Source organism: Scyliorhinus torazame, chromosome 16 (genome assembly GCF_047496885.1).
Source record: "Scyliorhinus torazame isolate Kashiwa2021f chromosome 16, sScyTor2.1, whole genome shotgun sequence".
NCBI classification, from domain to species: domain Eukaryota; kingdom Metazoa; phylum Chordata; class Chondrichthyes; order Carcharhiniformes; family Scyliorhinidae; genus Scyliorhinus; species Scyliorhinus torazame.
This window is the reverse complement of record NC_092722.1, coordinates 143,158,849-143,185,836: the sequence shown is the minus strand read 5'-3', so window position 1 is coordinate 143,185,836 and position 26,988 is coordinate 143,158,849. Positions and strand designations below refer to the sequence as shown.

At 49.6% G+C, this 26,988-nt stretch overlaps 1 protein-coding gene across 5 annotated transcripts in view; it reads left to right on the top strand.

Annotated features, from left to right (window-relative positions):
* tcerg1l (transcription elongation regulator 1 like) overlaps positions 1-26,988 on the top strand; it is a 1,041,679-nt gene that overhangs the window by 703,917 nt on the left and 310,774 nt on the right. For all 5 annotated transcript variants that reach the window (XM_072479165.1, XM_072479166.1, XM_072479162.1 and 2 more), the window contains one exon: positions 21,753-21,907. In XM_072479165.1, the coding sequence (XP_072335266.1) occupies positions 21,753-21,907 (155 nt within the window). The remainder of the gene's footprint in view (positions 1-21,752; positions 21,908-26,988) is intronic.

Genomic DNA, 26,988 nt, shown 5'->3' with positions numbered 1-26,988 from the left:
GCCGGGCTACCAGGGATGCAAAGGCCAGAATACCGGCCTTTTCGCCTCCTGCACTCCCGGCTCGTCCGATACCCCAAATAATGCCAACCCCCAACTCGGCTTGACCTGGGCGTTCACCTCCTTGGACATAGTCCTCGCAAAGCCCGTCCAAAACCCATCCAGCGCCAGGCACGACCAGAACACATGGACGTGTTCCTGGGCTCCCCGAGCACCTCCCACATCTGTTCTCCACCCCAAAGAACCTACTCAACCTCGCCCCTGTCATATGCGCTCTGTGAGTAACTTTAAACTGTATTAGGCTCAGCCTGGCGCAAGAGGAGGAAGAATTAACCCTACTCAGGGCATCAGCCCACAGACCCTCATCTATCTCCTCCCCAAGCTCCTCCTCCTACTTGCCCTTTAACTCCTCCACCGAGGCCTCCTCCTCTTCCTACAGCTCCTGGTAAATCGCTGAAACCTTGCCTTCTCCAACCCATATACCCGAAATCACCCTGTCCTGAATCCTATGTGCCGGAAGCAGCGGGAATTCCCTCACCTGCCGCCTCACAAACGCCCTCACTTGCATGTACCTGAAAACATTTCCCAGGGGTAGCCCAAACTTTTCCTCCAGCGCCCCTAGGCTCGCAAACGTCCCATCGATGAACAGGTCCCCCATTCTTCTAATCCCTTCCCGATGCCAGCTCCGAAACCCCACATCCATCCTTCCCGAGATGAACCGATGATTCTCCCGAATCGGGGACCAAACCGAGGCTCCCACCTCGCCCCTGTGTCGCCTCCACTGCCCCCAGACCTTCAGCGTCGCCGTCATCACCGGACTCGTGGTATACCTTGTCGGCGAGAGCGGCAGCGGTGCCGTCACCAGCGCCCTCAGGCTCGTGCCCACACAGGACACCATCTCTAACCTCTTCCACGCCGCCCCCTCTCCCTCCATTACCCACTTACGGATCACCGCCACATTGGCTGCCCAATAATAGCCACATAGATTCGGCAGCGCCAGCCCCCCCCCCCCCCCCCCCGCTCTGTCCCTGCTACGCTCCAGAAACACCCTCTTCACCCTCGGGGTCTTATTCGCCCACACAAATCCCGTGATGCTCCTGCTTACCAGTTTGAAAAAGGCCTTGGGGATCAAAATGGGAAGGCACTGGAACACACAGAGAAACCGTCATTTTGATCGACTGCACCCTACCCGCTACTGAGAGTGGCAGCATATCCCATCTTTTAGAATGCTCCTCCATCTGCTCCACCAACCGCGTCAAATTGAGCTTGTGCAGGGCCCCCCAACTCCTAGCTACTTGGATCCTCAGGTACCGAAAGCTCCTTTCCGCCCTCTTCAGCAGTAGCTCATCTATCCCCCTTCCCTGATCCCCTGAATGCATCACAAACTCCCTACGTTGAGTTTATACCCCAAAAAGTCCCCAAACTCCCTAAGGATCCGCATGACCTCTGCCATCCCCTCCACTGGATCCGCAACATACAACAACAGGTCATCGGCATACAACGACACCCGGTGCTCCTCTCCCGCCCAAACCAATCCCCTCCATTTCCTGGACTCCCTCAGTGCCATAGCCAGCGGCTCAATTGTCAGTGCAAACAACAAGGGGGACAAGGGACACCCCTACCTCGTCCCCCGGTACAGCCGAAAGTACTCCGACCTCCACCGGTTCGTAGCCACACTCGCCACAGGGGCTCAATATAGCAGCCTGACCCAACTGATGAATCCCTCCCCGAACCCAAACCTCCGCAACACTTCCCAAAGATACTCCCACTCCACCCGATCAAAGGCCTTCTCCGCGTCCATTGCTGCCACTACATCCACTTGCCCCTCCACCGAGGGCATCATAATCACATTGAGGAGCCTCCGCACATGAGTATTTAGCTGCCTACCCTTTACAAATCCCTTCTGGTCCTCATGAATTACCCCAGGGACACAGTCCTCAATTCTCCTAGCCAGCACCTTCGCCAGCAATTTAGTGTCAACATTGCATTGAAGAGCGAGACCGGTCTATACGACGCACATTGCAATGGATCCTTTTCCCGCTTCAAAATCAAAGAAATCAGCGCCCTGGACATTGTGGGAGGCAAGGTCCCCTCCTCCCTCATCTTATTAAAAGTCCTCACTAGCAACGGACCCAGAAGGTCCACGTATTTCCTGCAACATTCAACCGGGAACCCATCCGGCCCCGGGGCCTTCCCCGCCTGCATGCTCCCCAATCCTTTAACCAGCTCCTCCAGCCCAATCGGCGCCCCCAAACCAGCCACCTGCTCCTCCTCCACCCTCGGGAACCTCAGCTGATCTAGGAATCGTCGCATCCCCTCCTCCCCCGCTGGGGGCTCAGACCTGCACAGATCCCCATAGAAGTCTCTAAATACCTCGTTTATTCTCACCGCACTCCGCACCGTATTGCCCCATTATCCCTAGGTCCACCAAGGTCCCTCGCTGCCTCCCTCTTACAAAGCTGATGTGCCAGCATCCGACTCGCCTTCTCCCCATACTCATACGCCGCCCCTTCCGCTTTCCTCCACTGTGCCTCTGCTTCCCCCATCATCAGGTCGAATTCCATCTGGAGGTTCCGTCGTTCCCGAAGTAGCCCCTCCTCGGGGGCCTCTGCATAACTCCTGTCCACCCTTAAAATCTCCCCCACCAACCTCTCCCTCTCCCTCCTCTCTCCCTTCTCCCTGTGGGCCTTAATGGAGATTAGCACTCCCCTGACCACCGCCTTCAACTCCTCCCAGACGACCCCCACCTGCACCTCCCCATTGTCGTTGGCCTCCAAGTATCTTTCAATACACCCCCGCACCTGCCCGCACACCCCCTCATCCGCCAACAGTCCCACATCAAGGCGCCACAGCGGGCGCTGGTCCCTCTCCTCCCCCAACTCCAGCTCCACCCAATGCGGGGCGTGGTCCGAGATGGCTATGGCCGAATATTCCGTTCCCTCCAGTTTCGGGATTAGCGCCCTACTCAAGATGAAAAAAATCTATCCAGGAGTATGCTCTATGAACGTGGGGAAAAAACGAAAATTTCCTGGCCAGCGGCATGGCAAACCTCCATGGATCCACTCCCCCCATCTGGTCCATAAACCCCCTGAGCACCCTGGCCGCAGCCGGCCTCTTACCCGTCCTGGATCTAGAATGGTCCAGTGCTGGGTCCAGCACCGTGTTGAAGTCCCCCCACATTATCAAGCTTCCTACCTCCAGATCCGGAATCCGACCCAACATGCGCTTCATAAATCCGGCATCATCCCAATTCGGGGCATATACGTTCACCAGTACCACCCGCAACCCCTGCAACCTACCGCTCACCATCACATATCGACCTCCATTATCCGCTACAATATTCAGTGCCTCGAACGACACCCGCTTCCCCACCAGTATTGCACTAAATGCCCTGAATGAAAGACCTGCCCTACCCATCCCTTTCTCAGCCTAACCTGATCTGCCACCTTCAGATGCGTATCCTGGAGCATAACCACATCTGCCTTCAGTCCCTTTAAGTGCGTGAACACCCGAGCCCTCTTGACCGGCCCGTTCAGGCCCCTCACATTCCAAGTTATCAGCCAGATCAGGGGGCTATACGCTGCCCTCCCCTGCCGACTAGCCATCTCCTTTTCTAGGCCAGCCACGTGCCCGCGCCTCCCGCACCCTCCAGTCCCCCAGGGGGCGGACTCCCGCCCCGACTACCTCTCCTACTTCCAGCTCCCCTTTGGCCAATGCAGCAGCAACCCAGTTCCCCCCATCCCGCTAGATCTTTCTGGGGGGTCCCTTCCCCCCCTCCACCCCGCTAGAATCTCATCTAGCTATTTTGCTCCCCCCATGACACTCCCGTAAGTCAGCTGACTCCTGCTGACCCTGGCCTCTCCCGCCATTCCATCGACCCCCCAGTGTGAGAATCCCCCCACCCCTTGGCAATCAGTGTGCGCTCCTCTTCAGCACCGCCCCTCCCCCCGGCCCCACCCCCATCCTTCCCTAACGCGGGGAAAAGCCCGCGCTTTCCGTCTGAGCTGGCCCTGCCCCCTCTGGCGCAGCTCCTCTTTTGCGGCCTTACCCCAACTCCCCATCCCCGGGCCTTCAACCCCCCTCTCTTCCTCCGCAGGGCCCTGCCCCTCCAACACCGACACCCACACTCTCCCACAGCCCCCAAATCAAATCCATTCACCCATCCCCACCCAGCACCAAAACAAAAAGAACATTCCCCAAACGCAGTAGACACCCCCCCCCCCCCCCCCCACGACAAACCCTCAGTTTGGGTCCAACTTTTCAGACTGGATAAAGTTCCATGCCTCATCAGGCGTCTCAAAATAGTGGTGCCGATCTTGGAACGTGACCCACAATTGCGCTGGCTGCAGCATCCCGAACTTCACCCCCTTCCGATGGAGAACCGCCTTAGCCCGGTTAAAACCAGCCCTCTTCTTAGCCACCTGCGCAGTCCAGTCCTGGTAGATTCGGATCTCCGTGTTCTCCCACCTGCTGCTCCATTCCTTTTTGGCCCATCTCAGGATGCACTCTCTGTCCATAAAGCAGTGGAACCTCACCACTACGGTCCTTGGTGGCTCGTTAGCTTTGGGCCTCCTTGCCTGGACCCGATGAGCCCCATCCAGCTCCAGGGGCCTCCGGAAAGCTCCCACGCCCATTAGCGAATTGAGCATTGTGCCCATATATGCCCCTGCATCGGGCCCCTCCACTCCTTCAGGGAGACCCAGAATCTGAAGATTCTTCCTCCTCGACCTATTCTCCAGGTCCTCAAATTTTTCCTGCCACCTCTTGTGCAGCGCCTCGTGCGCCTCCACCTTCACCGCCAGGCCCAAGATCTCGTCCTCGTTCTCCGAGGCTTTTTGCCGCACCTCCCGGATCGGCGCCCCTTGGGCCTTCCGTGTCTCCACAAGCTTCTCAATCGACGCCGTCATTGGTGCCGGCATTCCTGCCTTCAGCTCCGCAAAGCAGTGTTTAAGGAACTCCTGCTACACCTGCGACCACTGCGCCCACGCTGCTTGGTCTCCACCCGCCGCCATCTTGCTTCTCCTCCCTCGCACTTTCCGCTGCACCAGAATCACTTCCTTAACCGCTCCACTCCTGGTCCAATCCATACAGTGCCAGGGGAACCTTGCAGTCACCTTGCCACACTGGGAGCAGTCGAACAATTGCCATTGGGGCCCCTCTAAAGAGCCCAAACGTCCGTTCCTGGCGGGAGCTGCCGAACGTGCGACCTACCTCAGCATCGCCGCAACCGGAAGCTGTTCATGTAGTTATTAGTACTCGTGTTCTTTGATTTTTGTGTCGTAAAATTATTTGTTTTAAACCATGAATCTTGTGGCTTCATTCTTTTGGTGAATACCTGCATTCCGGATTTAAAAAATAATAAAAACATTACTGATCTCTACCGAGATCAAAACATACACTGTCAATAATTTATTTTTTAGTTCTACTGGAAAACCAAACTAAGTTTCAGACTTCTTTATGTGTCAGTTCACTCCAACCTCACCCTCACCCCATGCATTGACTGCCAATTCAATTCACAATGCTATTTAGATATTGATTTCAGCTTCATGCTGTCAGCAACGATTTTCAGATTTGTGTGCTAAATTCTTGTTAGGCTCAATGTCGCTGGTCACTCCCCTCAGTTGATCTTAGGCTTCTTACATTCCATAGACATTGCTGCTTTACTGCCCATCATCTAGTTGAAAAGTAATGTGGCACAGGCGTCATAACGAAACCTTTGCCCCATATATTAGCGACTGAAATAGATCACACGAGCCGTCCTCTGAATTTTCTCTTGATGATAAATGAACTGGAGGCAGGAGACAATCTCAAACCAATAAGACGACTTACTTTATGTAAAATACAAAAATGAACGGAATAAAATTCCCACAGTGAGAATGGTCTTTTGTATGCTTGTTGGCTCTGTGGTAGTATGCATTAGGGGTCATGTGGGACTGTGAAGCCATGATGTCATTGGCTGACAGATCCCGGGTCCTGGTTGGACGTTGACCTCTAGCTCCGCCCTGAAGGCGAAGTATAAGTACCTGGAGTCCTCCCCCGCAGGCAGTCTACTACTGAACTGCGGGGGAAATAGTCACGCTTAATAAAGCCTCATCGACTTCACTCTATTCGTCTCTCGGAGTCTTTGTGCGCTACAATTTATTAAGCGTGACTAAAAAGGACTATGGAGCTCAGGATCATCCCGGAATGCCTGAGGATCAGCCCCCACGCAGTGAACGCGGCAGCAGCTTTCAAGCACTGGCAGACTTGTTTTGAGGCCTACCTCAGAACGGCCACCGGCCAGGTCACAGAAGACCAAAAACTACAGGTCCTGCACTCGAGGTTAAGCACGGAGATTTTCTCTTTCATCGAAGATGCAGAGGATTTCCAGACGGCGTTCACAGCACTAAAAAGTCTCTATGTACGCCCAGTAAACCAGATCTACGCTCGCTATCAACTCGCAACGAGACGGCAAAGTCCCGGAGAATCGATAGATGAATTCTACGCCGCGCTACTAATTTTGGGACGAGCCTGCAGCTGCCCGTCGGTGAACGCAAATGAACACACGGACATGTTAATGTGCGATGCTTTTGTGGCAGGTATGAACTCCTCACAAATCCGCCAAAGACTTCTAGAAAAAGAGTCGCTAGGACTCTCAGAGGCACGGGCCCTAGTAGCCTCCCTAGACGTGGCCACGCGAAATACCCACGCCTACGGCCCCGACCGCGCGGCAGCCCATTGGGCTCCGTACGTACCCGTCGCGACAAACCCACCCCCCCCGGACACCCCACAGGCTTGCGCGGTCCAAACGCCAAGTCGCACCAGGGGCGCCCGCTGCTATTTCTGCGGCCAGGCGAAACACCCCCGGCAGCGCTGCCCGGCCCGTGCAGCGATCTGCAAGAGCTGCGGGAAAAAGGGCCATTTCGCGGTTGTGTGCCGGTCCCGCGAGGTCGCCGCTGTCCCGGGAGAACAGGGAGCCCTGCACGCCGCTTACGCTCCCCAACCCCCCCTGCGCCCCATGTACGACCCGCAGGCGCAGCCACTCTGGGTCCCGACCACCGCGGTCCCGGGAGAACAGGGAGCCCTGCACGCTGCTTACGCTCCCCAACCCCCCCCCCCCCCCCGCGCCCCATGTATGACCCGCCGGCGCTACCACTTTGGGTCCCGACCACCGCTCCCCCCGGAGAAGAGGGAGTTCTGCGCGGCTCTAACGCCCCCCAAACCCCCGCGCCCCACGTATGACCCGCCGGCGCTACCAATTTGGGTCCCGACCACCGCTGGCCCTAGAGATGAGGGAGCCCCGCGCGTTCCTAACGCTCCCCAACCCCCCCCCCAGCGCCCCATGTGCGACCCGCAGGCGCAGCCATTTGGGTCCCGGCCACCACGGGGGGAGGAAGGGCGCCGCCATCTTGGACCACCCCAGACCTGTACGATGCATGGGGGTGGCCATTTTGTCCACCCCCGCCGCCATCTTGTGACCCCCCCAGCCATGTGCGATGCATGGGGGCAGCCATTTTGTTCACCCCCGACGCCATCTTGGACGGCAACAACGGACCCCAGTGTCGACGGCTCCACGGGGTTCGAAGAAGACGCTCAACTACTACAACCACGTCTCGCTTCAATAACGCTGGACCAAGCTCGGCCCCGGACACTCCAGACGACGACGACAACGGTGCTGATAAACGGGCACGAGACACCATGCCTAGTCGACTCCGGGAGCACGGAGAGCTTTATCCACCCCGACACGGTAAGACGCTGTTCTTTGACCACCCATCCCAGCGCACAAAAGATTTCCCTAGCTGCAGGATCCCACTCCGTACAGATCAAAGGCTTCTGCATAGTTACCCTAACGGTGCCGGGGAGGGAGTTCAAAAACTACAGGCTCTACGTCCTTCCCCAACTCTGCGCCCCCACATTACTGGGATTAGACTTCTACAGAGCCTTCAAATTCGGCGGCCCAATACCCCCACTCACTATCTGCGGCCTCGCAACCCTCAAGGTGCAACCCCCGTCCTTGTTTGCAAACCTCACCCCGGATTGCAAACCCGTCGCCACTAGGAGCAGACGGTACAGCGCACAGGACCGGACCTTCATTCGGTCCGAAGTCCAGCGGCTACTAAAGGAAGGCATAATCCAGGCCAGCAATAGTCCCTGGAGAGCACAGGTGGTAGTAGTAAAGACAGGGGAGAAGCAAAGGATGGTCATAGACTATAGCCAGACCATCAACAGGTACACACAACTAGACGCGTACCCTCTCCCCCGCATATCCGACATGGTCAATCGGATTGCCCAATATAAAGTCTTCTCCACCGTGGACCTCAAGTCCGCCTTCCATCAGCTCCCCATCCGCCCAAGTGACCGCAAGTACACAGCCTTCGAGGCAGACGGGCGATTATATCATTTCCTAAGGGTCCCATTTGGCGTCACAAACGGGGTCTAACGGTCTTCCAACGAGAGATGGACCGAATGGTTGATCAACACGGGTTGCGGGCCACGTTCCCGTATCTCGACAATGTAACCATCTGCGGCCACGATCAGCAGGACCACGACGCCAACCTCCAAAAATTCCTCCAGACCGCTAAAGCCTTGAACCTCACGTACAACGAGGACAAGTGCGTTTTTAGCACCAACCGGCTAGCCATCCTGGGCTACGTAGTGCGCAATGGGATAATAGGCCCCGACCCCGAACGTATGCGTGCCCTCATGGAATTTCCCCTCCCGCACTGCTCAAAAGCCCTGAAACGCTGCCTGGGGTTTTTTTTCATACTACGCCCAGTGGGTCCCCCAGTACGCAGACAAGGTCCGCCCCCTAATACAGACCACGACCTTCCCTCTGTCGACAGAGGCTTGCCAGGCCTTCAGCCGCATCAAAGCGGATATCGCAAAGGCCACGATGCGTGCCATCGACGAGTCCCTCCCCTTCCAGGTCGAGAGCGACGCCTCCGACATAGCTCTAGCGGCCACCCTTAACCAAGCGGGCAGACCCGTGGCCTTTTTCTCCCGAACCCTCCACGCTTCAGAAATCCGCCACTCCTCAGTGGAAAAGGAAGCCCAAGCCGTAGTGGAAGCTGTGCGACATTGGAGGCATTACCTGGCCGGCAGGAGATTCACTCTCCTCACGGACCAACGGCCGGTAGCCTTCATGTTCGATAATGCACAGCAGGGCAAAATCAAAAACGACAAGATCTTAAGGTGGAGGATCGAGCTCTCCACCTTCAACTACGAGATCTTGTATCGTCCCGGAAAGCTGAACGAGCCGTCCGATGCCCTATCCCGCGGCACATGTGCCAACGCACAAATTAACCGCCTCCAAACCCTCCACGAGGACCTCTGCCACCCGGGGGTCACTCGGTTTTACCACTTTATCAAGTCCCGCAACCTCCCATACTCCTTAGAGGAGGTCCGTACAGCCACAAGGAACTGCCACATCTGCGCAGAGTGCAAACCGCATTTTTTCAGGCCGGATGGTGCGCACCTGATTAAGGCTTCCCGCCCCTTTGAACGCCTTAGTCTGGATTTCAAAGGACCCCTCCCCTCCACCGACCGCAACATATACTTCCTTAATGTGGTGGACGAGTACTCCCGCTTCCCATTCGCCATCCCCTGTTCTGACATGACCGCGGCCACAGTCATTAAAGCCCTGAACAACATATTCACACTGTTCGGTTGCCCCGCATACGTCCACAGCGACAGGGGGTCCTCCTTCATGAGTGACGAGCTGCGCCAGTTCCTGCTCAGCAACGGGATAGCCTCGAGCAGGACGACCAGCTACAACCCCCGGGGGAACGGGCAAGTAGAGAGGGAGAACGGCACGGTCTGGAAGACCGTCCTACTGGCCCTACGGTCCAGGGACCTCCCAGTTTCACGGTGGCAGGAGGTCCTTCCGGACGCCCTCCACTCCATCCGGTCACTACTGTGTACTAGCACTAACCAAACGCCTCATGAGCGCCTCCTTGTCTTCCCCAGGAAGTCCTCCTCTGGAACGTCGCTGCCGACTTGGCTGGCGGCCCCAGGACCCATCTTGCTCCGAAAGCACGTGCGGGCGCACAAGTCGGACCCGTTGGTCGAAAGGGTTCACCTCCTTCACGCGAACCCGCAGTACGCTTACGTGGAGTACCCCGACGGCCGAAAGGACACGGTCTCTCTGCGAGATCTGGCGCCCGCCGGCAACACACACACCCCCCCGACACCAATCACCCAACCCCCCCCCTTCCTGCCACCGCCGCACCCCGCGACCGCCCCCTTCCCAGGAGGATCAGTCCTCCTCCCAGGCCCGACCAGGAATGAAGCCCAAGCTGAAACCGTAAGGCTCCCGGAGAAGACAACACCGGAACCAGCACCACCACCACCACCGGGGCCGAGGCGATCGACACGGACGACCAGACCGCCCGACCGACTCGTGGCGTCGATCTAACACTACAATGTGGACTTTTAACGAGAATATTTTGTCTATCCCTGACGATTACTGTAAATAGTTTGAAACAAAAAAAAAAACCTTGTACATACTGTAATAACATGTGAAAGTTTTCCTCCCAGGACCAGCCTTGTAAACCCTTACCACCATGCGAAGCATCACCCCGCCGGGTTCATTTTTAACAAGGGGTGAATGTGGTAGTATGCATTCGGGGTCATGTGGGACTGTGAAGCCATGATGTCATTGGCTGACAGATCCCGGGTCCTGGTTGGACGTTGACCTCTAGCTCCGCCTTGAAGGCGGAGTATAAGTACCTGGAGTCCTCCCCCGCAAGCAGTCTACTACTAAACTGCGGGGGAAACAGTCACGCTTAATAAAGCCTCATCGACTTCACTGTATTCGTCTCTCGGAGTCTTTGTGCGCTACAGGCTCATAAGAAACAATAACGAAAGAACTGCGAAGTCTTTGGATTGGATCCATTATCCCCATCTGGGCCTCTATTATTAAAGCTGGTGTTGGCTTTTAAAAACAAAACAATTTCTGAACTCTTAGAATCATAAACATTTTCTTTATGTGTTTATTCATACACCTAACACAGAGAGGAAATCTTCCCAACCCATTAAAATTCAGGTAGGTTGAATCTATTATCTCAAATTAATTCAAAAATAAAAAATAAAAGAATGCAGCACAGCAAAATTTGATTAAGTGACGTTTATTCAGCATCTTTCTTATGACCTATAGCTTAGTACAGCACAAAGGATCTTTACAGGTGGCAGGCTATTTTTCTTCATTCTCTTCCTGCGCCAAGAGATACACGAGGCAGATAAAGCACGAGCTTGCATCTGTTTCTATAGCTTGTTTTTCCTGGAACATGCTTGTTCGTCCATCACCAGAGGCTTACAGCTTGAGGAGGGCCACTCCACATCAAGCAAAGCTGACCAGGAGACACTCCTGCTCTTACTACCTGTCACTGGTATATTGAAACGGGTTACAGGTTGATAATCAACCTGGTTAGCCACATTATAAGGGCACCTTCCATGGCCATCAAGTCCTGGAGTGGAACTTGAGCCTGGAGTGTTTAGCTCAGGGGCAGGGATGCTACCCATTGCAGCATGTGGTAGGTTAGCTGGCTCATTAAGATAATCAAGGATATTCATCCTGCTGAAAAGATAATAGACTTAATCATGTGGAAGTTATCATTCCATAACATTGCTGATTGTGAATGGCATTGCAATTATGTAAGGTCTATTTGGAGGTGGTATTTACTATGGCTCGTTGACAAGTGAACCTTTCAAGTTGTTTTTAAGGAGTACCTAGTTATAAGCAGAGGACTTTCATTGAATGTAGAGCGTTCAATGTGAATGATTTTATATGAACTAGAAATATTTGACCTGAAGCCATAAGGAGATTACATAAATGTTAATCACATTATTTTCTGAAGGAACAGAAAATTGAACACAATGTAAAGCCAGTGGCCGATTCAATACTGCTAATTTCACATTGCTGCTCTCATTAATTCTGCTTTTCCTAACTTTACACCAAAGGTTTGAAAGTTTATATTTAGAACTGGACGATTAGACAATTTGTGTGTTTAATGGGTCACGAGACTTATATCTTAATGTGCCGTTGCTAAGTTATGAATCTATAGAGTTTTACAGCACAGAAACATATAGGTCTATGTCAGTGTCTATGGTCCACTAGCCTTGTCCCAACTTGCTGACCAACAAATACTTTCATTCCTTTCTTTCTCTCTGATGTACTTAACTTGCTTTCCCTGAAATGAATCTGTGTTCTGCACATCAATCATTCCATGTGGTAGTGAGGTCCACTTACTATAATAATAATAATCTTTATTGTCACAAGTAGGCTTACATTAACACTGCAATGAAGTTACTGTGAAAAGCCCCTAGTCGCCACATTCCAGCACCTGTTTGGGTACACAGAGGGAGAATTCAGAATGTCCAAATTACCTAACAGCACGTCTTTCGGGACTTGTGGGAGGAAACCGGAGCGCCCGGAGGAAACCCACGCAAACGCGGGGAGAAAGTGCAGACTCCACACAGACAGTGACCCAACCCGGAAATCGAACCTGGGACCCTGGAGCAGTGAAGCAACAGTGCTAACCACTGTGCTACCGTGTTGCCCCTATAGGTTTATGTTCGAGATCCACCCCAGGACTTGATGGCCAAGGAAGGTGCGTTCATAATGCAGTCAAACAGTTGAATGTGTCAACCTGCAAAACCTTCCAAACACGGCAATGGCTGGTGGTAAGAGTGGGAGAGACACCTGATCAGCCAGTTGATGTAGAGTGGCGGACCTTAACCTATAAGCCTCTGGCGAGATACTGCCGACCTGTTGCAGGAATTACTAGCTATCGAAACATACAAAATTCTTCCACTAAGTTCAAGAAGAGAATTGGAATTGGAAATAAATTCATTGTGGCTGAGCTCCATTTTGGTAGCTTCACTTCCCTGTTAACTTCCAGTGCTGCTGCTAATTTGAAACAGTGCATTCCTATTTGAACATTGTCATGTTGGGTGTTCCGATACGCAAACGAACCAACACGGTGTAGATGGTACAACTCTGTTTTATTATTCTGTACAATAATAACTATTAACTTCTGGCTGTGGTTCGTACTTCACCAGCCAACCTGTGGACCCAGCCCTAGCACTATCTTAGTGAGGCACTCAGCACATGGTGTATGTCTGAGTGGCGCGCTGTGAGCTCTGTCCTCTGAGCTATCTACTGTAAGAATGAGCGGGAACTGTGGTGTTCCCTGTTTTATAGTGCGTGTGTTCTCACTGGTGATTGGCTGTGATGTTGTGTGTGTGTTGGTTGGTCCATCTCCCTGTCCATCAGTGTGTGTGTGATTGCACCATGATATGTTAATATGGATATCATGACAAACATCGATATCTTTCTTGGACAATTCCTCTGTTTAGGGTCCAAACAGATCACTTACTCATTCTGACCAGGCTCGTCCATGATTTTATCACCGTGTTTGTCCAGAATACTGTTGCGTGTTCTCACTGATGTAATGAGTTCTGACTTTATCTCTACAACAAGCGTTTACAGAATTCCATCTGAAGTGTTGTAGTTTTAAGTAAAGCAGTAACTGAAGATGACAGGACATGTTGAGAGAGCAGTTAATAAGGCGTATAATATCTTAGGTTTTATTAACAGGGACATTGAGTATGAGAGTAAGAAGGTCATGTTGAACTTGTATAAGGCATTAATTATGCTTCATGTGGAGTACTACATCCAGTTCTGGGCACCATACTTGAGGAAGGATATGAAGGCATTGGAGAGAGAACAGGGGAGATTCAAAAGAATCAGGGATACAGACATATAGACATAGACATAGATTACTATGCAGAAAGAGGCCATTCGGCCCATCGAGTCTGCTGGCCCATGGAAACATCACCCTCCCTAAGCCCACACCTCCACCCTATCCCCAGTAACCCCATCAAACCTATCGTGTTAGATACACTGCTTTAACACTGGCCGCAATTGGATGCAGCTTAGATCAAAAAGATACTCCAGACCTTGAAGTTAGTTCAATCAGGTTTACCGATTTTCTGCATGCTCATGCACTGTACATGTTTCAATCGTGACTGGCAGGGTCATATGCTTGATTTATAAGAGCTACTCTTTCATAGGAGTGAACTCCAAACATGATTTGGTCTCTGATCATTGAGTCAGCAATATCACCAAAGTTGCAGGACAGCGCTAGTAGGCGGAGGTTAGTTAAGAAGACATTGAAAGATTCTTCTTTACCTTGAAGACGTTGTTTGAATATGTAGCGCTCGAGGATTTCATTGGTGTCCACTTCACAGTGACTATCGAACTTGTCCAGGATGGTCTGAAACCTTGGGCGAAATTCTCCCGAAACGGCGCGATGTCCGCCGACTGGCGCCCAAAACGGCACCAATGAGACTGGCATCACGCCGCCCCAAAGGTGCGGAATGCTCCGCATCTTTGGGTGCCGAGCCCCAACATTGAGGGGCTAGGTCGGCGGCGGAGGAATTTCCGCCCCGCCAGCTGGCGGAAACGGCCTTTGTTGCCCCGCCAGCTGGCGCGGAAATGACATGTCGGGGCGGCGCATGCGCGGGAGCGTCAGCGGCCGCTGAAAGTTTCCCGCGCATGCGCAGTGGAGAGAGTCTCTTCCGCCTCCGCCATGGTGGAGACCGTGGCGGAGGCGGAAGGGAAAGAGTGCCCCCACGGCACAGGCCCGCCCGCGGATCAGTGGGCCCCGATCGCGGGCCAGGCCACCGTGGGGGCACCCTCCCGGGGTCAGATCGCCCCGTGCCCCCCCCAGGACCCCGGAGCCCGCCCACGCCGCCTTGACCCGCCGTTCAAAAGGTAGTTTAATCCACGCCGGCGGGACAGGCAATTTATTGGCGGGACTTCGGCCCATATGGGCCGGAGAATCCAGCGGGGGGGCCCGCCAACCAGCGCGGCCCGATTCCCGCCCCCGTCGAATATCCGGTACCGGAGACTTCGGCAACCGGCGGGGGCGGGATTCACGGCAGCCCCCGGCGATTCTCCAACCTGGCGGGGGGTCGGAGAATGATGCCCCAGATCTTGTCCTGGCCTTCGGTATAGTTAAACGAGTTGAAGAGTTTGATGGCTTGATCACCCGCTGTTGAGAGGAGAAGCGTGATCTTTCTTGCATCAGACGCACCCTCGAAGTCTGAGGCTGCAAAGTACAGCAGAAACTTTTGCCTGAATGTCCGCCAGTTGGCACTGAGATTGCCGGAGGTCCTGAGCTGGTGAGGAGCCTGAATCTTCTCCATGGTGCTGGGATACAGTTGCTGGTCGTCACGGAACGGACTCAGGTAAGCCACCTTATATTAGTAGTCTCCTGGTATCATGTCGTGTTAGATACACTGGTATAAAACTGGCTGCCACTGGATGCAGCTTAGATCAAAAAGATACTCCAGACCTTGAAGTTAATTCAGTCAGGTTTAGTGAACTAATAGCACAGTTAGCACAGTTCTCTGTGAGTTTGATTCTCTGCTAACTTAAGTGTGGTTACTCTGTCTGACTGAACCAGACTAGCTCTTAGCCACATGGTGGAGGTATGAGATTGTAACAACACCCTTGACTGACTCTCTAGATGTTATCTGTGGAAAGAGGTGGAGTGTCAGTGCCTCGCGTCTTTTATAGTCAGATCCCACCTCTGAATGTCCTGTCTGCTTATTGGTCATGTCCTGTTCTCTGTGCCCATTAGCTGCTTGTCTGTATATCATTATGTGTGTGTCCGCATATCATGACAAAACCCTTTTTGGACACCAAGGGCAATTTAGCATGGCCAATCCACCTAGCTTGTACACCTATGGTCTCTGGGAGGAAACCGGAGCACCCGGAGGATACCCCCGCACACACGGGTTGAACGTGCAGACTACAGTGACCCAAGCCAGGAATCGAACCTGGGACCCTGGAGCTGTGAAGTAACTGCTTTCCACTGTGCTGCCCTAGTGTATGTATACTAAATTGGCAAGTCATGTTGCAGCTGTATAGAACCTTAGTTAGGCCACACTTGGAGTATAGTGTTCCATTCTGGTCGCCACACTACCAGAAGGATGTGGAGGCTTTAGAGAGGGTGCAGAAGAGATTTACCAGAATGTTGCCTGGTATGGAGGGCATTAGCTATGAGGAGCGGTTGAATAAACTCGGTTTGTTCTCACTGGAACGAAGGAGGTTGAGGGGAGACCTGATAGAGGTATACAAAATTATGAGGGGCATAGACAGAGTGGATAGTCAGAGGCTTTTCCCCGGGGTAGAGGGGTCAATTACTAGGGGGCATAGGTTTAAGGTGAGAGGGGCAAGGTTTAGGGTAGATGTACGAGGCAAGTTTTTTACACAGAGGGTCGTGGGTTCCTGGAACTCGCTACCGGAGGAGGTGGTGGAAGCAGGGACGATAGTGACATTTAAGGGGCATCTTGACAAATACATGAATAGGATGGGAATAGAGGGATACGGACCCAGGAAGTGTAGAAGATTGTAGTTTAGTCGGGCAGCATGGTCGGCACGGGCTTGAAGGGCCGAAGGGCCTGTTCCTGTGCTGTACATTTCTTTGTTCTTTGTTCTAAAGTACTGTAGCACTGTAGCTGATGAGGATAAATTGAAGAGGTTGGGACTGTAGGGCTGAGAGGAGACTTAATAGATGTATTCAAGATCCTGAGGAGTATGGACAGGGTAACTGGTAAGAAACTGTCAGGACTCGAGAGAGCATCAAGAACTAAAGGCACAGATTCAAAATAATTGGTGAGAAGGAGGAGAAGTGAGGCGAGGACATTTTTTTTCACCCAGACAGTGGTTGGACTCTGGAACAAACTTCCTGAGAGGATGGTGGAGGCCGATTCAATCAAGATATTCAGAAGGGAAAAGAAAGAATGTGCAAGGTTACGAGGATAAAACAGGGAAGTGGGACTAGGTGGAATGGTCTTTCAGAGAGCCTGTGCAGACTTGATGGGCTGAATGGCCTCCTTCTGCGCTGGAACGATTCTGTGATTATGTGATCACTTATGAATCTTTGGTAAGAACAGGCCCAGTCTTAGGGACTTTGGATGTAATTATGTTTGAAATGGAACAGCAGGGTAAGGAATGAGTTACATGATTACATTTTGCTTGATTTGCACAGTATAGGATACCTTGAATAATTTAACCTCTCTATCACAAGCATTGACGTAAAAGGTCATATTTCTGTGAATTGTAATGGAACAACAGGATATATTATTTGATCATGACAAATTCCTATTGTTCCTCTGTAAGTAGTGTACAGATATTCAGATTTACTCTGAATTAAGATTTACTAATGATTTATTTGAGTTGTTTTGCAAGTTTGTCTTGTGAAAAACACTCCAGGCAGATCAACGTAGTCAATTTAAATTGAAAATTCCAAACTGGGACAGGCTAGTAGCAGTTTCAACTTAGTTATGGTGAACATTAAGGCCACCAGGATATTGGTGAAACTGACGATATTCACCGTCATCACTCCTCATAGACTGACAACTTCTGGAGTCCGCACAATTGAAAAATGTTAATCCAGTAGTTCCTGTCAGCAATTCTTTGCTTGCGGTGTGCTGATGAGCCCCCCCAGCAACTCAACAAGCATCCTTTGAGAGCAAATTCAAAACCTACGACTTGACCAGCTGGAAGAACAAAGGCAGCAGATGCATAGCGTCCAATTGTAAAAAGCCTGGAACTCCCTTCACAACAGCTCCATGGGTGCACCTCTGCCTCATGATGCACAAACACCTTCTCAAATGCAGTTAGCGATGGACAATAGATATTGGCCTCATCAGCAATGCTCACATCCAATGAACGATTAAAAAAGGTTATAATCATGTAGTGATCACTAAACTGTTTAAAAATTTACTCTTTTTATGATATTAGTCTTTCTATAAAGACCCTTGAAGTAGCTATACCATGTGACTGAGAGGTAACAAAACGCGATTGGGCGGACATTCAGTTCCAACGCCAAAATCACGGTGGACGCCGATTTGACGTTAAATCGTGATTCTCCGTCACTTCAACAATGCTGACAATAGGGTCAGGTACTCAGTAAACACCGTTTGCATGTCATTAGCGGGCCTGACCCAGTATTCTCAGGGGCCTCTGCGATTCTCCGCCTCCAATGGGCCGAGTTCCCGATGGCGCGGTTCACTCTACAAAATTGTGAAACCGACTGTGGTGTTCTTTGTGTTGCTTAATTCAGGATGGTTGGCGTAGTGTTCACAAAGACCACAAAATAGCTTTAACTTGAACAAATCTATAACTTTATTAACACTACTAAATACAAAGATAAATTTCTTTACAGAGAATCACCCGCAATGGTTTTGCTTCTTGCTCTCGCACCGTTTCCACAGATATCCTCCAGTCTATCCCTGGCCTCCTCCTATTTCTCATCTGCTTACAGCTTTTCAGCTGCCTCGTCCAAAAACAGAGTCATCTTCCGCATGTATTCTGACAACAGTTGACTGCTACCTCACCATCATTTCCCTCGACCACTCCATTTTGTCAGATTGCTTGCCCAACCCCCAGTGTTGCATGAGCAGGAATTGCCTCCAACCAACTACTGAGAAGACTGAAACCATTGCCTTTGGTTTCAACACAAACACTGTTGCCCAGCTCCTGGCTCTGTACTGCTCCTTGGCAACTGCCTGCGGCTAAACCAGGCTGTTTTCAACCTTGATAGCATATTTAATTCAAGATGAGATTCCAGTCACCAAGACTGCCTATTTCCACATCCATGACATTGCAAGATACCGCACTTGGTTCAGCTTTTCTTTTTTTTTAAATTTAGAGTACCCAATTCATTTTTCCAATAAAGTGGCAATTTAGCGTGGCCAATCCACCAACCCTGCACATCTTAGGGTTGTGGGGGTGAAACCAATGTAGACATGGGGAGAATGTGCAAACTCCACAGACAGTGGCCCAGAGCCGGGATCAAACCTGGGACCTCGATGCCGTGAGGCAGCAGTGCTAACCACTGCACCACCGTGCTGCCCTTTGGCTCAGTTTTTCTAATGTTGAAACACTCATCCATGCTTTTGTTGCCTCTGGATTTAACTATTTCACCTTAATCCTGGGTGACCTCCCACATTCTACCTTCCATAAACTTGACAATATCCAAAATGCCGCTGCCCACACTCTAACTCCTACTGGCGCGGCGTGATCCCCCCCCGCCCGAAAACCAGTGGCGGAGAATTCGGCAGCCGGCATCGGAGCGGCGGGGTGTGATTCATGCCGCCCACCCCCTGGCGATTCTCCAACCCAGCAGGGGGGTCGGAGAATCCCACCCCTAATGTTCGTCATAGTCATTATCATCAAGTTTCTTTTATGGTACTATTGACAACTAAATTTGCTTTGATTTTCATCAGTGTCTTGTGGTTCCACTGCTAAAGCCAGTACATTTCTTCTAAAAGTTCTCCTTCCATGCCTTGCAGCCAGTTAGATGTGTCCCACAATTTGAGTCCCAGTCACTTTCTATTCATCATTTACATCTGCTTTTTACAACAGCAGTGTTTGGTTCTATTTACAATTCCTTAGACATTGAAGCAGACTGTGTCCACATGCAACATGACTGGGATTATATTCAGACATGGGCTGATAAGTGGAAAGTAACTTGAGTATCACACAAGAGCCAGGTGATGGCCTTCTGCAATAAGACAGAGCCTAGACACGATCCCTTGACATTCAAAGGCATTACGATTGCAGAATCCTCCATCATCAACATACCGCAGGTGGGGGTCGCCAATGACTAGAATCTTAATTGTCGAACCATATAACCATATGGGGCAGCATGGTAGCACAATGGTTAGCATTATGGCTTCACAGTGCCATGGTCCCAGGTTCGATTCCTGGCTTGAGTCACTGTCTGTGCGGGTCTGCACGTTCTCCCCGTGTTTGCATGGGTTTCCTCCGGGTGCTCCGGTTTCCTCCCACAAGCCCCGAAAGACGTGCTTTTGAATTGAACATTCTGAATTCTCCCTCTGTGTACCCGAACCGGCGCCAGAATGTGGCGACTAGGGGCTTTTCACAGTAACTTCATTGCAGTGTTAATGGAAGCCTATTTGTGACAATAAAAGATTATTATTATATAAGTACTGTGGCTAGGAAAGCAGGCCAGAGGTTAGATATTCTGTGGTGTGGAACTCCACAATGTTTTTCCAGCATCACAAGACACAAATCAGGATTGAAATGGAATATTCTCTACTTGCCTGAATGAGTACAGCTCCAATAAGAAGAAGAAACTCAACTCCAGACAAGATATAACAACCCACTTGATTGGCACCCCATCCGACACCTTGAAAAATTATCTCTTCACCAGCTGACTGTGGTCACAGTGTGTATCACCTACAAGAGGCACTGCAGCAATTTTCTTTGATCGCCTCCAAGGTCCCCTCTATATCACACAGCATCCAGGCTTGGAAATATGTCACTGGGTCAAAATCATGGAACTCCCAACCTATCAACACTGTGGGAGTACCTTCACTGTACACACTACTACAGTTCAAGAAGGTGATTCACCGACACTTTCTCAAGGGAAATTAGGGTTGGATAATAATAGCTCTCTTGCCCAGCGATGCCCAAGTACTATGAACAAAAAAAATTAATTCACAAGTTGTGGCAACTGGTAGAGTCTATGTTTTAGTGCACTTATGTATTAGCAATCTATATTAAATATTGCAACACTGTCAGAACAAATAAAAAGCATAATTGTTTTGACACATATTGTGAATAAGATTAAGTTTTATTTTATTAAGTACAAATTTTCTTTGGATCATTAAATTGTGCTGTTTTGTGATTTAATCCCATACTATTCTGTAAACAAGGCCAGAATAATTGTTTTAATTTTCTGTGACTTCCACTGATGCAATATGAAAGAGATTTTAACAATGCAATGCAACGTGGCAGTTTTAGTAAAACTCACTACTCACTATCTCTGAGGGACCGCGAATGATCCCTGGACTGCACAGCGCAACTTCAAAGAGAGCTGTTCAAGGGCCATCTGTATTTAATAACCCAGGCTGGCCAGAAAGTGATAGATTACCTGCTCAGGCAGAGGCCTCACATCCTTCCTTTCAATACCTAAGGTTTGAAATATATAAATCTTTGGAATCAAAACGATTGATATACGTCTTTTGTGAAAGATAGTGGAGGGCAGTGGGAGACATGTGATATGGGACTTTGCCTTGTGGAACAAATGATATTGCTCTGCTGAACGTATAGTACAGTCTGCTCTTTACTATCTGCCTAGCGGCCTCACAGAAAAAGGGGCTCTTCTGAGGTTGAACACCTGGCCCCTAACTACACTACTTCTGTTAGAAGTAATACTCCATTACCAATAAGACTGGTTCATCTAAGTGTGCCTATATCGCTGTGTGAAGTCTACACCATCGGAAAAGTGAATTCTACAGCATTGGTTTTCAACCCACCATTCCCCGTGAAGGACTCTGGAATTCATGTGAACCAACATTTTGTTTCTCTGTGGTCTCTGTACTGTAAAACCTTTTTTCTATCCCTCTCTGTGGAGATGACGTTTTGACCCTCCTTTCGTGATTTGAATGTATGCAATAAAACTACCCTTTTTTGAGTTCATCCTATCTTGAGTTCGCTGTGGGATTATTAACAGAAAATTGAATCACACAAAAACTGAGGGTATGGGAAATACACCACTGTTTATAAAGAGGGAAACAATGAAGACATCTTTCTATATATGAATGGGTAGTGAGAGGAGAAATTAGTGTTATTTAAATTACCCCCCCCCCCCCCCCCACCCACCTTCCTGTGCATATCACCTCTTTGGCAATATTTCTATATTATTTATTGATGTAATTTCTTGTATGCACAGGTGTGTTGTCTGGACTGGAGATGACCGTGTTTTCTTCTTCAACCCCTCAATACAACTGTCAGTGTGGGAAAAACCAGTGGAACTTGAAGGTCGAGGTGATATTAACAAAATTATTCAAGACCCCCCTCATAAACGCAAAATCGAATTGGCAACTTGTAAGTATCAGCAGCACAAACGCTTAATATTATGTATGTTATTTGGAGAAGTTCAGCCAACTGTAGACCATTTTTTCTACCAAAACAAATTCATTTACCGCCCAAAATGAGCACAAATGAAGAACACGGAAATCTCCCTGAGCCTCAAAAGATAAAATCTGAGTTCCACCTAATATTGGCTTTGAGTCTCGCTGTCATCAAGTGAGCAAGCTGTAGGCAGCTAGGGGGAGTCCCCACAGAGCTCATCAGGGAAGGAACCTGGAAGATCTGTGTTGTTGGCAGAAACCCCCAACTGAATTCTTAAAGGGAACGGAGAGATGGGGGAAATCGAGAGAGTTGGGGATTGGGTAGGGCAGCGGTGGTGATTCAGAGAGATCATGATCAGTGAGTGGAGTCAAGCTCACAATCAGAGGTGTGCAAGCGGTGGCCAGTTCCTCCCAGCTCGACATTCATTTTAAAATTTTAACTAACTTACCTTTTTGGTATTTGTCTGCATTGCTTCCTGTAAGGACTTTCTTTTAAACTTCACGTGGACCTGGGTCTGAATTTTCACTCCCAGGTCAGAAGCGTAGAGTCAGAACAGGTCCAGCCAAGTTTTCAATCCTCATTATCTACGATGGACTTTATGATGCACATTGTTTTTAAATATATATGAACAATCCCATTGATAAAAGCCCATTCACTACATTTACATTCCTTCAAACACATGTTCCCTTATGAAAACAAACACTTCTCCATGTGCTTTATCCCTTCGGAAAACAAGTAATTAATTCAAATATTTGATCCCTTATATTAATAAGCATTTGTATTCACAATCCCATTTGAGTTGATAGCCACTTGGAGCTGTCAATCAAACTGAACCGAGAGTTACTGCATTGTGATAATGAAAGATTGTGATATCTGTCAGACAGCACTGATGCAGTAATGATAGCTCTCAGGGTTTTGTCAACAGACAGTGAAATAGGAAAAAAAAATTAACATTGCAGGCAATATTTTTTCCTCACACATTTAAAGGACAGTTTCTTTTGACTGCTTTGTTGATAGTTCCTTTTCACAGCTCTGTTGGTAGCCGTCTTGAAAGTTCCAATGAACTTGACAGTTCCTGTGAGTTTGTGTACTTTTTATGCGCATTCATGTCTACTTTTAGCAATCCTAAAGGATACATTAGCTCTCCCAAAGGGCATACGAGCTCCCGAAAAGGTGTCCTCGGACCATTTACAATAGGGTACCCTAACCCTCCAAAGGGATACCCTGCCTAGTCAAACAACTACTTCGCCCTGCTCCAAATGGGTCTAATTTTCACACATAGGGCTGGATTCTCCAACATTGGGACTATGTCCCCACGCTGGCGTCAAAACAGTAGAGATTTATGCCAGAAAAACTTGGATCAAAGGGACATGAATTCCAAGCCCTGCAGGGGGCTAGCAGGGACCTGGAGTATATCTCGGAACTTTGGCCGCAGATACGGGTCCCCGCATTTCCGGGTTGGAGGCTGCGCATGCGCACGGCGGCAGCCTCCAGCGGTCGCACCGTGCTCAGTGGCGGACTTGGACCGCGGGAGCTAGATCCACAAGAGACCCCCCGATCGGCCGTGCGCCCGACAATCAACCCCCGCACAAACCCCCCCCCTGACCTCCGATCTGCCCGCCCCCGACCAGGGCAGCCGCGAACTGAGTCTGCAGCTGGCATGCGAGTTTCCCTACCGACTGGAGCACATCAGGACTTCAGCCGGTAGGGGGTGAGAGTGGCTGAGCGAGCCTCTGGCAGTGGCCCCAGGTAAGTCCCAGGCAGTGCACCGTATTTCCCGAGTACGGTGCTTTTCGGGGTCCGCAGAATCGGTGAACTGGCGCCGGTCTCAATTTCTTGCAGAAGTATACATGGATTCTCTGCCCCCAAGCCAGCCGCGATTCTAGCGCGAGGGTGTGGAGAATCCAGCCCATAATGTTTCCACTCCTGGGAAACAAAAAGCAGATATGACTGGAAGCAGCTGGTGTTTTATATTTATAGCTGCCACTGTGAACCGTAGATGTGCAATTTGGAACCGACCTCCCATTGCTCCCCTTGCCCTGCAAAAATGGTGGGGCCATGTTTTGGGCGGGACTTCTCAATTTTGGCCTTATAATAATAATCTTTATTGTCACAGTAGGCTTACATTAACACTGCAATGAAGTTACTGTGAAAAGCCCCTAGTCGCCACATTCCGGCTCCTGTTCGGGGACACAGAGGGAGAATTCAGAATGTCCAATTCACCTAACAGCATTTCTTTGGGGACTTGTGGGAGGAAACCCGAGCACCCGGAGGAAACCCACGCAGACACAGGGAGAACAAGCAGACTCCGCACAGACAGTGACCCAAGCCGGGGATCGAACCTTTAACCCTGGCACTGTGAAGCAACAGTGCTTCCCACTGTGCTACCGTGTTGCCCTACTCCAGAGCTATTTCCATGACAATGCAGAGTGAAAGGCTCATACACAGAGAGAGACAAAAGTGGGGTGTGATTCATCCTTTACCATTTTCCCTTACCTCACAGTAGCTGAATAAAACTGTCACTGAGCTTGAGAATTTATTCTGCCTGACTTTTTGACTGAGTAATGATAGATTACCTGGCAGAACCTACAGTAAAAAGATGTTTTTAATGCAGAATAATATGCACACAAATCAGTGTGATGAACACCTTTTGGGCTGTAAATTAAACAGAGTGTGTCCAGATCCAAAACATGCAGTTAAGTTCAGGGTCAGGGTGGCTTATTCATTCAGATTTAGAGATGTGCAGCTAATAATTTATTTTGCTGATAAAATCTCTGCCAGAAAGGAGATTTATCTTGTTCAGGTAATATGGTTGTATTATTGAAGTGTTTTGTTTTAAGGCTGTCTTGAAGCAAGGCACTGACTACATGATTAAAAAAATGTGAAACAAGATGTAATTTAGTCCATGAAGCCCAATGTGTCCAACAGACCGTATATAATTTGCAGTACTATTATCAAAACAACATGAGATTCTCAGGAAGCTGCTATACTGACACTAATCTGTTGCTGTAAAAGATTGTGAATGCTCCCGCCATGCCAGAACCCCCACCTCTGCCCCACTCCAATGCCTTAGCACAATGCCACCGTCCCCACCTGCATCACCCCCTCCTCCTCCTCAACTTGAAAGAGAGGTTATTCCACAGGGCTTCAATTGCAGTGTGAATCCAGCAGTGTCAAGCTGGGTGTAAAGGTGCCTGGGTGTTTGTAAACATATTAAGGGATTTTGTAATGAATAATCCCACCCATCTTTAAGTCTAAGGCATTTAAAATGTAGTTGCTAGGACAGATCATTGCCTGTGTATGTAAACAGTCATTCTGCTGCTGGCACTCAACCAAAGAGCCACAGTAATGCTGTTGAGCCATTTTCTAATCTACCAACTGTTCACTTAACAACCTCAAAGGTTAGATATTGTTGCTGTGCAACGTTCATAGCTTGAATGTCTTTTGGATGTACTGGCTCAGATAGAAGTGTGTGGAAACCATTGTACACAGAGCATGATGTATTAACTCATGCATGTAATGTCAAGCACTTAAAACCAGCTCCACTGGGTGGGACATCTTTGTTTGTATGCCTGGCACTCGTCTTCGGAAGCAACTGTTCAACTCAGATCTTGATCAAAGCAGGAGATACACATGACGGCAAAATAAGTACTTTATGGATGTCGTCAAATCATCCCTAAAGAGATTGAACATCTCTGTCGAATCATGGGAGACCCATGCTTATAGCCGATTAAAATGGAGAAGGTTTATTCAGGAAGAAGCCAAACACAAACTCAGCACATGGTGTATGTCTGAGTGGCACACTGTGAGCTCTGTGCTCTGAGCTATCTCCTGTTAGAATGAGCGGGAACTGTGGTGTTCCCTGTTTTGTAGTGCGTGTGCTCTCACTGGTGATTGGCTGTGATGTTATGTGTGTGTTGGTTGGTCCATCTACCTGTCCATCAATGTGTGTGTGTGATTGCACCATGATATGTTAATATGGATATCATGACAAACATCGATATCTTTCTTGGACAATTCCTCTGTTTAGGGTCCAAACAGATCACTTACTCATTCTGACCAGGCTCGTCCATGATTTTATCACCGTGTTTGTCCAGAATACTGTTGCGTGTTCTCACTGATGTAATGAGTTCTGACTTTATCTCTACAACAAGCGTTTACAGAATTCCATCTGAAGTGTTGTAGTTTTAAGTAAAGCAGTAACTGAAGATGACAGGACATGTTGAGAGAGCAGTTAATAAGGCGTATAATATCTTAGGTTTTATTAACAGGGACATTGAGTATGAGAGTAAGAAGGTCATGTTGAACTTGTATAAGGCATTAATTATGCTTCATGTGGAGTACTACATCCAGTTCTGGGCACCATACTTGAGGAAGGATATGAAGGCATTGGAGAGAGAACAGGGGAGATTCAAAAGAATGATTTCAGGGATACAGACATATAGACATAGACATAGATTACTATGCAGAAAGAGGCCATTCGGCCCATCGAGTCTGCTGGCCCATGGAAACATCACCCTCCCTAAGCCCACACCTCCACCCTATCCCCAGTAACCCCATCAAACCTATCGTGTTAGATACACTGCTTTAACACTGGCCGCAATTGGATGCAGCTTAGATCAAAAAGATACTCCAGACCTTGAAGTTAGTTCAATCAGGTTTATTGAACTAATAGCACAGTTAGCACATTTCTATGTGAGTTTGACTCTCTGCTAACTTAAGTGTGGTTACTCTGTCTGACTGAACCAGACTAGCTCTTAGCCACGTGGTGGAGGTATGAGATTGTAACAACACCCTTGACTGACTCTCCAGATGTTCATCAGTGGAAAGAGGCGGAGTGTGAGTGCCTCGTGTCTTTTATAGTCAGGTCCCACCCCTGAGTATCCTGCCTGCTTATTGGTCATGTCCTGTTCTCTGTGTCGATTAGCTGCTTGTCTGTGCCTGTCTGTATATCATTATGTGTATGTCTGCATATCATGACATCTCCCTTTTTTTTTCATGTTTGGATGACATACGTGAAAGTATTTACAAGAATAGGCCAATATTAACATATA